General features: G+C 50.1%; 1 protein-coding gene across 1 annotated transcript in view; it reads left to right on the top strand.

Annotated features, from left to right (window-relative positions):
- The first annotated feature begins 14,203 nt into the window (after window positions 1-14,203).
- OLIG3 (oligodendrocyte transcription factor 3) overlaps window positions 14,204-14,772 on the top strand; it is a 70,202-nt gene continuing 69,633 nt past the window's right edge. Inside the window, exon 1 of the mRNA XM_074820542.1 lies at window positions 14,204-14,768. Within this exon, the coding sequence (XP_074676643.1) occupies window positions 14,204-14,768 (565 nt within the window). The remainder of the gene's footprint in view (window positions 14,769-14,772) is intronic.

Raw genomic sequence — 14,772 nt, forward strand, 5'->3', positions numbered from 1 at the left:
GGGCAGAATGACTTTTAACCCTTCAGCCTTTGAAGCCTGAATCCCATCAGGGAGTACACTCTGTCCCCTCGAGTCAAAACAGCCTTGCCAGATCCTCTCTGGCAATTCTAATTTGAGGCGGACAGAAACCTGGTATCTAGGTCAGCACCCACCTGAGGAAACTGGGGAGAAACAGCTCTGTACAATCCAGAAATCCCACTGCTGCTGGCCATGGCATTGCCTCTCTGCTCTGACAGGCCTGCAGCAGACGCGTAGTCAGACTGCACCTGGCCGTGTTACTGTTCTAAGGTTTCTGGTCACTGAGAAGCCTGCCAAAACTGGTGAGGAGACGGCTCTCCTCAGGCCCACCTGGACTGCATGGAGAGCTGTGGCCTACAGGTCTAGACTTCAAGACTCTGGGAGGAAGGGTCGACAAACCACAGGCAACATCGCAAGAATTTTGTCCGGCTGCAATCCTCCAAAAAGTACCTGTGCTCACATGCCAATGGTGCCTGTTTCTTACAGGCCCCACTGTCACCCCTCTGTGCAGGCTGAGACTGTGGAGAGAGCTGGGGCCTGTTCGAAATGGCCTTGGAACAGAGGGGTCCGAGGGGGAGACAATGGAGTCAGCAGCCATGGTGTGGGCAGCAGCAGCTGAGGGACATCACGGCACCATGCGTGCTGGCAGACTGCCTGGTGCCAGGACACAAGCAAGGCCGAGGGCTTGACCAGTCATGCCGTGAAATGGCCAACTGGCTTTGGCCTGGGCCACCGCATGGCTGTGGCTTCTACCCATCAAGAAGTGTGCACGTGGACAGCTTCTTCTGGAGGGGACCTCAACAATATGGACAGGAGCCACTCGCTGCCCACTGGCCTCAGGGACCAGAGACAGTGTGGGGTCCATCACACCTCCCAGCACTGAGACAAAATGGCACCAGCTGGCTGGGGTGTGTCATCAGGGCATTGCGATTGGCTGCTGCCAGCCAGGGCTGTGAGGCAGTTGGTTGCTAGTCAGGCCTGGGTTGCTAGGCAACATCAGGTTTGGTGCTGGGGGAGGCCTGTGGTGCCCCCGGGTCAGGAGCCGATGTCTTGGGGCTTGGCCAGGGGAGATGGCCGCTCAGGGGAAAGTGGGCATGCATTTATTCCTTTGCTCCCCAGAGGTAGCCATCAGGGATGGCAGTGTGAGCCACTCACAGTATGGGCAGTGAGGGCTGAGCAGCCCAGATTTCTGGGGCAGACTGACCCGGGGAGGTGCCAGCCCCCCCCCGAGCTCTCCCTGCCATCCAGACGGCTGGGCTGGTGAGCGCCTTGCGAGTGCAGTGGAGGGGTTGGTGGCAGGATGCAAGTGCTGAGCCTGCCGCAGCCTCACTGCACCCCAGGGTGTGGATGAGGCCTTCTGGCAGTTGGGCAACAGAGTGGGAGGCCTTCAGAAATCAAAATCCCCTCGCTTCACCTGGAAAATGCACAGTGTCCTGAGGCAGTGAGCACCACAGGCACCCACAGGCCACAGGGTCCTTTCATACAAATGAAGGAGGTTCCCTGTAGACAAATTTTTTTGCTTCTCTTCTCCGGGTGGGAAGCCTAAAGTAAGGGAACAAGTATGTCAGTGTACCCTCATCCTCAGGATCCCCTGACCCCAGGGATTTTCTCTGACCTGAAGGTCTGGACCCACAGCAGCCCTTGGGATGACACGCTGGCCAAGCTGCAGGTGGGGCAGCACCGCTAGAACCAGAGGAGATTGCCAGTGGGACATCAGCAGTGTCCTTTGAATACTGAGACTAGTAACAGCTCTTCACGTGAGCAGTGTTTCTGTGGCCAGCAGTGGGGTCAAGTCCACACAGCTCCACTGGTACTGGGCTGAGCTAGCATTTTATTCTCATCCCATTTTATCTTACATATTCCCTCATGCACATGGCAAAACTCTTCCCTGAGCTGTTTCTGTTAATGAAGTGATTTTAGTGCATTGTAGGGTTTGGCTTAGCATGTTTCCAAGAGACAATCTTATTGCTTTATCCATGCAAAGTTAGAGATCTAGCCTCATTTTCTGTTCCTGTGACATTCAGGAGGTTCATGTGCAAAAAAAATGGACTCCCAGCCCCCAGGCTGATTTTGGGATGCTTTATACTATCTCTAAACAGCAGGTTAATTTCAGCTGACACTTATTTATGAAAGCACAAAGTCTGGTGAGGTAATAAAAAAGTCAACTCCCAGAGAATATATAGCCTTAGATTTTCTTACCTAACATGGTTTTATCTAGAGATTTATTGAGCAAAATAAAGATTTGGCTGGCAAATAATGTTATCAATTGCTCCATATTTTAAAATCTTTTGAAAGCACATACAAAAAACAGATTAATTTCCTTGTACACTATCTTCTGTGGGGTATAAACACGCTTTATTCAGTGACTAGCCAAGAAAATGTAAATTAGCTGTCTGACATTTGGGAAATTCGTGTGGCTGAATTATATGACTTGTATATTTGGAAAACCCGTAGGGTTTGATAGTATCCAGGTGGATGTTAATTTTAAGTAACAGCCAGGTCACATGCTGAGGTTTCAGTGTTGAATCAAAGATATAGAAAATTCTCCCATCTCTATCTTTTTTACCTATGTACAGTTAGAGGATTTGACACCTGAAATCAGTTTTCAGGGAGGCTGAAGGAATAACACAACTAATCACTTGTGAGATGACTTCTCCTCTGTTGCCCTGTTAGTGTTTGGCAAAGATATCTGCTTACATGGCCCAATTCCCATTTCTGCGCAGAGTAAGGGGGTCCCTCATAAACCAGAGTGCCAGGGCCCTTGACTGGGGCCACAATCCCAGCTACCCTCCCTATCTTTGTGGCCAGGGAAGGACAGAGCCGTAGCCCACCATTCCTTACACAAATCTGCCATTCAGCAGGGTGAGGTTGGGAAATAATGAAGTCAGCACATTAGTGCCTAGCCTGCTGAGCTCACACTGCTGAAAGCTGCCAGTGGGTGAATTTCCCAGCGTTTGGAAACTTTGTCTCAGTTCTGCGGGTTTGCTCAAGTGTGCGATGGCTGTTTGCAAGGGAGCTTTCCCGCTGGGTGGGTTTGCTTTCCTCCTCGCAGCTAAGGGAAGGTGAGAGCTTTCCTTTACGTCTTCCCTGCCCCCACTGCTGCCCCTCACTCACCCCACAAATACAATGCTCTTCCAGTGGGTCCCCTCTGCTAGGGAGCTTTTCCCTCTCCCAACTCCCACACTGGGACATTTTTCCACATTTCCAGGATTACGGCCACTTTCACTTAGATCTATGTGTGTTGCCTCCACATACAAAGAAGCACTTGGGGACGGGATTAGTAGGATTAGAAGAGATTCACATATGTCCAGTTCAAGCAATTGGTATTCAAAGCTTTACACTTCCAAATGCCACCAAGAGAGAGAAAAGGAGCTGGGAGCTTGCTTTGCATTTCAGCACCTTCCTGCGGGGGACAGGGCCCTTTGTCCGGGGGGGGGGGGGGACACACACACAGATCCCACCCCCCACCCCCCCACTTAATCCAGCACCCCTTAGCCACCAACTCTTTCCCTTCGGTACCACCGGTGGGGCTCTGCTATAGTCCCGACAAGAAGACAGAAGTATTGTGGCTTTCCTGATTCTTGTTTTAGAGTAGCCCTTCTGCAAACTTTGGGCAATCTCTGCTGGGGTTTGGTAGGCAAATCAGGGTACTCCCCCGTGCAGTTTGTTACGATGTACCTTGTCTGTCTTTGGAAGACAATGAAGCATCACTGGGATTAGAACATAAAGGCACAAAATTGTTAAAAGAGCACCTTTGCTCCTATTAAGTTAAATCCTTCACATATAAGTGAACTGTTCACGCAGGCAAGGCAAGTCTTAAGATTAAACAAGTGTGTTGGGCATTCCTGATAAAGCAATAGAAAAATCTGCTTTTTCCCCTTCCATTTTTGATAGACTACCTTCCTCATTGCTTTTAGGGTAATGACAGTGGTGATTTTCTGATATTAGACACATCAGTAAAGGCACAGTCGATGTTACACAGTTTGCATTTTGACAATCACTCCAAATGTAAACAAATCATATTGTTCAAAAATTAAGAGGAAGGCTTTAATATTAGTCAGTGTAACAAATCTCTCTGTAGTATAGTGAGAGATTTTTGGAGCAGAGCAGGTGGAGCCTTTTTTTAATACATTCATCCATTAATTAATTAATTCATTCTTTTGTTCAGTCTTTCTGCTCACTAGGATAAAAGCTCTTGTGGAATACTATATTGTTTACTATGACTTATAAGGGACAGGAATATATACAACCAGATTAAAAAAAAAAAAAAAAAAAAAGGAAATACTGTGATTTTTTTATTTGCAGCAAGTGTGTAATTTTTTTACAATTTTCAGCCCAGAAATGAAATTTCACAGTATATAAAATAGGCTGAAGGAAACTGAAATGTTGCTAAAATGTCAAAGATCCTCTCTTAATTATTTCAATTTACTTTTATCCTTAAAAGGCATGGAGCGCTGGGTGAGTATTAGCTGAAGTCAATATATTTAATATTAATCTACTAATACCAGATTAAGACAATATAAAGCCCAGTGGTTCTTTATTCTTATGAATAAAATTGGCCAAGTTTGAGCTAATATTTTGTTAACTTGCTATTTTTGCAACTCCAAGTCTTACCTCAATAAAAATAGATGGGAAAGGGTGCCATGAATATCCAAATTAAAGGAATTAAGTGTATGTATTCTGGTGATTTTGATAAGTCACAAAATTTTGCAGTGTACAAGTGACTCTATAGGATTTCAGATAGGTAGAAACCCTTAAAACACTGAAAAGCAGGGAGGCTATCAGATCTGTACATGTTCCCCAAATCTTCAGGGAGTTCTGAATAGTTCATGTACACTAACGATGCAAGACTAGGCCTCTGCAATCTAGGAAAAAGGTAGCAATGCCTGCAAAATATGGAACTGCAACACATTGATTATCCATTCCAGGTGCTTGCCAGCAGTGGAGAAGTGGTTCACTTAGTAACAAAGCTGATATGAAGAAGACAACGCAATACATATGTACCTATGAACTTCAATTTAAATTGAATTTCATTTTCAGAGGTGGTAAAAATAATTACTTGCCACTGCAGCTGTGAACATCAGTCATACAGAGCTATAAAATTAAAAATACATATAATTTCTTGCTTCTTCCCCTTCACTTTTTATTGTTCTGGTTATTGTTGTCCAGTTTTTCCTATGTGTCTTACCTTTTTACACCGCACTCCCCTCAGTGAAGGTTTTACACATCTCAACATATCCCTCTTTTTTGGGTCTCACTGAACTACAGGTAATAATTGTTAGCAAGAGTTAATGATGAGTGGATGAGATAAAATATTTATTAACCTTTGCACAGAACAGTGTTCTAGCAATTAAGAGGCAAAGGATTTTCCTTGTTTTGTGTGTGTCATCCCACTCCAGAATGATATTCTTTGTGCCTCGAAGAAGCTTAGAGCTCTCATCTCCCCTGAGTATACAAAATATCTGAAAGAAAAAAGTGGGTAGCATAGGAGCAGTGCCAACTGCTTGTTTTGCTGTGTACAAACAGGTTGAGAAGGGGCTGTAGCTCCCAAGATCCTGTTCCATCCCATACTCCCAGCCAGCAGCATTTCTGATGGCCAGGCAGAAGACTTGGGGCACTAACCTCCACCAAGGAATCATTCATGTCCCATGTATTTCCTCTCCAGATTAAATATGCTGGCAGTATCTCAAGCTACTGAGTTCCATGTGAAGGTAGAGGTTTACCAGAGATCCAGCTAAACACCCGTGCAAGGAAGTGTCTTCCTGACAAAGATAAAAAGATAACGTCTTCAGGCTAGATCTGGATACACAAAACTGCTGCTACTGGACAGTCACTTTTGGTTTAGGTGCAAAAGAATAACAGACAAAATGGTTACAGAAGTGGTATTAACAAACTAGAGAAGATGGCTTGCTTTTCACTCACAGGTCCTTCTCTAGAAACAGTTTTGCTCAGCATCAGCGGCTAAAAAGAAACTGTGAGCTTCCTTAGTTGAGCTTGGTGTCTATGGCTGGCATGGGCTCTCTTAAGATCTTATTATTAACATTTTGTTAATCAATTTCCTTCTTGGGAAACAAATATGAAAGGGCCTGCCCCCAATTAAAGCATTTTTGTTCAAAAACTAAATGATCTCATTTTAGTAATTAAGCCCTTCCTTATAGTACTCGCTGGTTCTTTATTGCAAGGAGCTGCACTGGTGATTTGAATTTTAGGGGCCTGACCTCTGAGTCTATTGAAACCGAGAGACATCAGTCAGCTTCAGTAAGGTTTGCTTCTGGCCCTGACAAGTCTCATAATAAGCAAACAAACACCACAGTTCATCAGTGTTTCAATAGTTAATAATTAAGCTTTGCCATAAGCTGATGAGAAAAGATGGTGTCGGTAGACCTAGTCTTCTCTCCCTCTCTCTCACTTTTAAGAGACAGAAGTGGGACTTTTATGATGCTCATTCCTATTGTGTCTGTGCACTTCTAAGCCTGCTCCAGGCTGCTGAGAATCACAGGTTCCCAGTGCTATATCCATAGGTTCATAGGTTTCCCGATCAGGCGACACATTCTAACCCTAGGTCCCGACCTAGGCTGAAGAACTGCAGGACCAAGAAAGGGTGCTGATGGGCCCTGCAGCCACCAGCCTCCCACAGCACAGCAGCAGCCCTGTGGCCTTAAACCCTCGCCTAGCACAATTCCCCCCCCAGTTACACCGCTGCTTAAGGACTTCTCTGAGATGGGCCTAGGACTGTCATCCCCTTGTGAGAGACGTAAACATTTCTGAAGACTAGGGGCATCTTCTGCAGGTGCAGTGGGGCAATGACCACTCAGCTACACACTACCAACACTTTCCTTTCCCCTATGCCTGCTTTCTGACCATCATTCTTCTCTTTTATACTTGCGCTTGACATTATTTTCCTCCTGTGTATTTTATTTTCCATTTGTGGAACTGCATTTACATTAATGGTGCAATTGCCACTGGAAATGGGCTGCCTCATTTCAGCTGCAACTTTAAACAAGATGAGAACGGAGAGTGATTCAAATTGTAAGGGTGGGAAAATGTGATTTAAATGGGGCAAAAAACTTATTTTATATAGTAAAACCTCCCTGAACGTTTGAAGTTTCAACAGCTTAACTAAAAGCCGTATAGCAAAAGACTCAGAAGTGTTTTATAAAAACAGCCTTATGCCTTAGCCGGGCCAGATTTTACCATCGTTTCTGGTGTTCATTAGCATCTCATTGCACATGTCGTCCCATTGATCCCAATGGAACAAGCCCACACAATAGAGTTCTATTCAAGGGCGGTGAAGGCAGTCCATGCACCCATCCCCAAACACTGAGACATGGCAAAGGTTTGTGAATAGACTGCAGATAATTTTTGTTGTGTCTTCTAGAATTTGTACTAGCCTATTAACAACCCGTAAATATTCACTTGAGACATGCATTGTTTAAAATTGAGATACAAAATGAGACAAGGATTTTTTTTCTTTCTCTTCAGTGGGTTTTCCATGCTTGTGAATGTCTAGTGGAAGAGTTAGTCAATAATTTATATGACTTTATCTGTTTTCACTATAGCTATGAAAAATAAATGGCACTAAACTTATTTGTTTCTGAGACGGCAAAACATTTCAATCTTTAGTTGTTATAACACCAAAGTTTTCACTCTGGCCTCAGATAACTTTAAACAGTTGACAAGCTTACTAAACAGCATCTGGGGTTTCTGATGGGGAGGATTTGGGGGGAAGCGGGGGGAGCTCTCGTGCTCTCTGTCCATCTCCTACTTTTTTTATAGCTGATATTTAAATAGCCTACATGACTTCGAGACTAACTCAGTAACTGTCGACTGTCTACTGAAGCAGCGTGGGAGAGGGTTCTTAGAAATCAGTGGGTGAGTTTTGGTATCAAGTGTAGTAGATGGAGTAAGTTCACAGTAATGAGGGTGCAAACAACTGCAAGTGATGTGAAAGGCCAGAATGAAAGACAAAGAAATCTTGCCCATTTGAAAATGGTAACATTTTAGGTGCGAGTATGGGCCCAGAACATAAAGGCAAAAGAGAAAATAAATACCGGCCTTTGAGCAGCGTTATTATCCTTCAACACAGTGACAAGCGAGCCGTGATTCCAAAGTATGTGACAAGTTTGTTTGCCAGGAATGCCAGGTTTAGCCCATTCTGCATATAAGAAGTGTGCACCACCGTCTGAGCTCTGCGTATGGGAAATGTGCACCACAGTCTCAGCTCTGTGGCTGTATTTCGGAGGTAGTGCAAGTTTTACCCAGCATCTAGAACTAAACTATTTAATGGATGCATGTGCAACAATACTGACAGGCATTTTTTTCTTAAATTCCAAAGACAGTGAAATATTTCACAGTTGGCTAATACCATGGCACATCTGATAGCTTTAGAAACATTCAAACTGATTTTCTATAATCCTTTCTCTAAATAAAATGCAGGTTTCAGGTGCGTTCACTACAGAAAAAAATAAAGGAATTAAATGCAAACTGTTGATTAAGTGGCTTTTATTGTTTACGGAAACTAATTTCAGGCTTTTGGTAGCAAATGTCATATATCAGAGGATTAGCAATTTGCACGTCTCTAATTAATTAGGCTTTGACATTTTAAATTTTATTACTAAGGTTTTATGTCATATTTTTTCCAAAAGTTTTGCAAATCAGTATTTAAATACAGAAAATAACATGCCATCCTTAATTAGCTGCACTGGAATGCCCAGCAGTTATCTCCTTTAAGGTTATATTCCTCCCAGAAGCGGTGCCTGGTATGGACCCGATCCTGTTGTCAGCCGCAGGATGCTGTAGAGGTCTGAGTAAGGGCTCCAGTTTCATACTTAATAAACAGGGGGGATTTTTGTTCTGAGCCCTTGTCGACAACGAATTTGAAAATACACGAATGGAGAAGAAATTTCCTGTATCCAGGCAGAGGAATATTATCTCCGGGTTTATCTGACTGCGGAATTTGACTGCAGCAGCCCAGGACAGTCATTGCCCTCGGCTTTCCCTGCTCTGGAAAGCAAATTTGTGATAAACACAAGAACTAAAATAGTCTTTCAGTCAATTCACTTTGGTGATGTCAAAGTGTCAAATGACGAGATACTATCAATCTGAATTGTACCGTCAATCTAAATGTAAGCCAGTAACATATTTTGAGAAAAATCAGCATACGGTTAGGGAACCTCGGCTGTCTTCTTTAAAATAAAACGAAACAACCAAATTTCATCTTTAGCACCCAGTGCGGTGTAGCACAACCCGTTCATAGCAGCACTCATCTCACAGACGGCCGGCTGAGAGCTTTCTTGTAATGCAGTGGTCTGTGTTTCTTCAATAGGATCAACAACTACCTTATTATAACGCTAACAGTTGTAACTATTTTTATAGAGAAAGCACGGTTGTCAAATGTCCAAATTAAATTAAAAGCAAGCAGAGAGAGCAAAAACTAAGAGCCATAAACCATAAAAGCTAATAGCCTTCTACTAAACCCAAAAGAAAAATGCATAATACTGATTTAACCAGCCAGGAATCCGATTCTGTGTTACCGGCCAGGTCAGTAAAATCAAGAGAAGCGCAAGATTTAATATTCTTTCACAGTAACGCTACGCAAGAGAAAAGTACATCCAGTTTCTGTACCAAACTCTATGAGAATTCAAAATCGGGCACTGCCTTAAAGTGCATCCATTAATTAAACCCCCAGATTTGTCAACGCACCGTTTCCATTCCGAGAAGCCTCTAACCCCCAAATCCTTCCCGTGAGCCGCCAGCGGCCGGTCGTGCCGCGACCCCAAACTTTGGGCTACGAGCGGGTGGCCCCGTCTGGTGGGGTGCGGGGTGCGGGGTGCGGGGTGCTCTCGCACCTGACCCTCTGCCTGCTCCCGAGCAGTTTGTCTTTCCAGAGAAAACGCATTGCCCTCCCTCACCGAATGTCTCTGCCTTTACGGAAACAGGCATTAAAAGGCAGGGGAGCGCATGTTAGTCTGATGTGGCTACCTCTCGGCTACCGCTCTCGCCCTTCTCCTACGCTCCGATTAGGAAAACATTTGATTTTCTGACTCCCGGGGTTAATTTCGTTGTTGCCGATGTCGGTGGGAGTTTTGGTGCTGCCTGCACCGGGACGGCGTCACGGCCGGAGCTCCTCCGCAGCCCTCTCCGAAACGCCCCTGCCCGGGAAGGGGGGGTGGCCGGCACTTGCCCGGGTGGGGAGAGACGACGGCGGCGAGTGCAGCCAGCCCGCCCCGGGGCAGCGCGGCCCCTGCCCCGCCGAGCGCACCCACCGCCCGCCGCCGCCACGGGCCGGCCCGGCCCCGCCGCTCTCCGCGGCTCCGCCAGCAAGTGTCCGGGTGGCTCTGAGTCCACCGGCTGCGCCCACGAGTGGCGCTTCCCACGGACCGCTCTGCTGTGCTGAGACCTCTCCTTTTACCCTTTCTCAGTGCTTCTTCATTTCTTTCTTTTCTTTCTTTCATTTCTTTCCTTTCTTTCCTTTCCTTTCTTTCCTTTCCTTTCTTTCCTTTATCTCCTTTTCTTTCCTTTCCTTTCTCTCCTTTTCTTTCCTTTCCTTTCTTTCCTTTTCTTTCCTTTCTTTCCTTTTCTTTCCTTTCTTTCCTTTCCTTTCTTTCCTTTCCTTTCTTTCCTTTCCTTCCCTTTCTTTCCTTTCCTTCCCTTTCTTTTCCTTCCCTTCCCTTCCCTTTCCTTCTTTCTTTCCTTCTTTCTTTCTTTCTTTCTTTCTTTCTTTCTTTCTTTCTTTCTTTCTTTCTTTCTTTCTTTCTTTCTTTCTTTCCTTCTTTCCTTCTTTCCTTCTTTCCTTCTTTCCTTCTTTCCTTCTTTCCTTCTTTCCTTCTTTCTCTTTCTCTCTCTTTCTCTCTTTCTCTGTGTTTCCTCTCCTTCTGTCTTTCTTTCTCTCTCTCTCTCTTGTCGTTCTCTTTCTCTTTCTCTCTTTCTTCTCTTTCTTTTATTATTTTGTCCGTTTTTCTTCGTTTTTTCTCTTTTTTCTCTCCCTCCCTCCATCTGTCTCCAGCATCAGCAAAGTAACAGCAGCGAAGGAAAGCAGCGGGGGAGGCTGGACGCGCCAGGCAATGTCAGGACCAGCAATCGTGCTGGAGCAGGGCTGCCCTTTTCCGAAACGACTTCCCTGGAGAGACTCCCTGTGCCCGGGATTTAACCTGGCGTTACCTTCCCAAATCCTTCCTCTGCCCTACCACGACTGCGGGCAGAGCCCAGTCCCACCGCCCCGTCCCGGGAGGGGAATGATGCGGCCGTGCAGGCGGGGCTGGTCCCCCCAGCCGAGCCGGGGGAGCTGGGAAGCAGCGACATCGCCGGGAAAGGGGAGAGAAGAGATATGCGTAATATTCCCTCCGAGTGACGACCCGACCTTTCCAGCTCGTCCGAGCGCCGCCCCTCTCCGCCCCGCCGGCTCCGCAAGCCGGTGTCGCCCCCCGGCCCCATCCCGATGAAGCCCCAGGCCCAGAGGGGAGCGGGGCTCGCCAGAGCAGCCCGTCCTGCGGGCGGGAGGACGGGACCCCTCCTGTTGCTTCCCCTCGACGGCATCTTTTCGCCTTCCTCTTCTCTGTCCCCGTCGGACTTGAACTCGCCCAAACCGAACTGCGCGTCTCCTCCGGAGCGGCGGACGTGGGGCCGGGGGGTGGGAGCTGCTGCCCCCGGGCAGCCTCCGGCCCCGGGCCGGCGTCTTCCCCGACCCTCCGCGTTTTCCTGCCGCCGCCGCCGGGACAAGTTTTGTTCATTTACTTCATCCCGGCTCCGCGGGAGGGAAGGGCGGAGGGAGAAGTGGGCAACCCCCGGGAACCCCCCGGAGAGCAGCCCCGCGGGGTGCGGACATTGGCGGCGCCCGACTCCGCGGGTGCGGACGGAGCGGGGGGCTCCGGGCCGGCAAAGTTTCCCGCCTGTTTGCCCGGCAAAGCTCTGAGCTGGAGGAAAAGTCTGGGTGGGTTTACGGCTTTCGTGGCAGAAGAGGGATAAGCCGAGCTCGCGTTCAGTTATCTCTTCTCTTCTCTTCTCTTCTCTTCTCTTCTCTTCTCTTCTCTTCTCTTCTCTTCTCTTCTCTTCTCTTCTCTTCTCTTCTCTTCTCTTCTCTTCTCTTCTCTTCTCTTCTCTTCTCTTCTCTTCTCTTCTCTTCTCTTCTCTTCTCTTCTCTTCTCTTCTCTTCTCTTCTCTTCTCCTCTCTTCTCCTCTCTTCTCCTCTCTTCTCCTCTCTTCTCCTCTCTTCTCCTCTCTTCTTCCTCTCTTCTCCTCTCTTCTCCTCTCTTCTCCTCTCTTCTCCTCTCTTCTCCTCTCTTCTCACTGAGGCATTTACTGACCCTGCTGAAATCCGACGGCTTTCATTTCGCTCAGCAGACTGAGCACAGCGAGACTCCGCCGGATGAAAGGGTCTCTCTTTCCCTGGCTCCTCGCTCTCCTCGGGGTCCGAAGACTCTTTATGGAGGAGCGAGGTCCTGGCAAGGAGGTTCCTCCTGGGCCCTACGCGCCTGTTGGCAGGTGGAAACTCAGCCCGACGACGGCTCCCCCCGGGAAAGCGGGGGGCACCCGGGCCGGCTCCGGCAGGGCCAGGGCCCTCCCGCCGCAGTGGCTCCCGCCCCGTCCGGGCCGGCAGCCCCGCACTCACGGTGCAGGCACCAGCGGGGGCTGGGAAGACCCGGCGGAGCACCGCGCTCCCTTCCGCGGACGCGCACACGGTTGGGGCGGACTGTTCCTGCCGCTGGCGCTGCGGGGGGACCCTCGCCCCCCCCCGGCCGGGCAGCGCCCCGCAGGCGGCCACGCCGGCTCCGCCCGCCCCCGGGGCAGAGGCCGATGCCCGCCGGGGCGCTGACACCTGCCCCGGGTGCCCCGCCAGCCCTGCCCGGCCGAGCCCCGACCCGCCCGGCCCCACGCACCCTCCCCCCCTCCCTCTCATCCCCTCCCTTCCCCGCCCCGCCGCCGGCGGGAGAAGGTCCCGCCCAGGCTGCCGCCGGTGCCCGGAGCCGATTTACTTACTGGCGCGAACGCCTGGGGCCGTTTTTTCAGCGCTGCCCCTCCGGGGCCGGTTCCCTTCCCGCCGGCGGCCGGCCCGGCCCGGCCTTGGACGCAGCCCATCGGTCCCGCCGACGGCTGCTCCGGCCGCCCCGTCGCCCTCCCGCCGGAGCCCTGGGCGAGCGGAGCTCCGAGGGCTACCGCCCGCCCCCGAGCCGCCCCCCCGCCGCCCGGCGCACCGCCCTGCCGCCTCACCCTGGCTTTCCCCGTTTCTTTAAAGGGAGTCGCCGGCCCCGAGGGGGAGGCGGGTTTCCCAGCGCGCATCTTCCCGCGGAGGCTGCCCCAGTCATCGCTCATTTAAACAAAGCGGCGACCCAGGTACGAGCCAACTGTGGCCAGCCCGGCCGGACAAGGGCCAGCCGGTGCCGCACCGCCAACCCCGGCCGGGGAGGGACCGGGGAGGGTGGGGAGGGAAAGGCAAACAAAGCGGGGAGCCGCGCCTGGAGCCGGACACGCAGCAGGACGGGGGGCGACCGCCGTCCCCCTCACCCCCTTCCGCCGGGGCGGGGGGTCTTCCCCGGGCGGCTCCTGCCCACGGGCGGGGCTTCCTCGCCGGCCCCCAGCGGGTGCGCAGCCCCCCGCAGTCCCGCGCCTCCCTACTGTAGACGGGATGCGGTTTTATATTGGAAATGGGGGGCAGGGGGAGGAGATGGCGCGCACACGGGGCGATGAGTGTGCGGTGTCAATCAGAGGGGTTTTGTGTCTCCTTGACTCCTGATGATCCGTGGCTGAGGTGTCCCGGGTGGCACCACAATGAATATGAATAGGGGTCCTTGCTAAATGGGACAGTCAAAGCGCACCGCCCTGAATAATGGCACGTCATCCTAACTAGACCATTATACATAGGAGGGCTCCTTTTGTCTCTGCTCTCTGCTGCAGCTCTATAAAAGCCCCTCTTTTTCAGGCTGAGGTTAGTCCAAGCATACACTAACTAGCCATCCTGTAAACCGGCTGAGTCACCGGGGGGAGAGAGGGAGAGAGAGACTGGTGAGAGAGGGGCTGAGGGGCTTTTTTCCTCTTCTTCCTCCAGCATTCCCAGCCCTTCGCTGGCAGAGCCTGCCGTCCGTTTATCTCTTTTTCTTCCGTTTTCGTTGCTTTTTTTTTGAAGGAGAGTTGCCTTCTTCCGCCGCCCTCCAGAGCAGGGAAGAGTTTCTTGCTCAGAAGCCCGAATACAATGAATTCTGACTCCAGCTCTGTCTCCAGCAGAGCTTCCTCGCCAGACATGGATGAGATGTACCTGAGAGATCACCACCACCACCACCACCATCACCACCACCAAGACAGCCGGCTCAACTCCGTCTCCTCCACCCAGAACGACCTGGTGCAGAAGATGTCCGGGGAAGGCCTGTCCAGGAACGGCTCCAAGGCCGGAGGGGAAGGCAGCAAGTACAAAATCAAGAAGCAGCTCTCGGAGCAGGACCTGCAGCAGCTGCGGCTGAAGATCAACGGCCGGGAGCGTAAGAGGATGCACGACCTCAACCTGGCCATGGACGGGCTGCGGGAGGTGATGCCCTACGCCCACGGACCTTCCGTGAGAAAACTCTCCAAAATCGCCACCCTCCTGCTAGCCAGAAACTATATCCTGATGCTCACCAGCTCGCTGGAGGAGATGAAGAGACTGGTGGGGGAGATCTACGGGGGGCACCACTCGGCCTTTCACTGCGGTACGGTGGGACACTCCGCCGGGCACCCTCCCCACGCCGCCGGCACCGTGCACCAGGTGCACCCCATCCTCGGCAGTGC

This window comes from Strix aluco, chromosome 3 (genome assembly GCF_031877795.1).
Source record: "Strix aluco isolate bStrAlu1 chromosome 3, bStrAlu1.hap1, whole genome shotgun sequence".
NCBI lineage: Eukaryota > Metazoa > Chordata > Aves > Strigiformes > Strigidae > Strix > Strix aluco.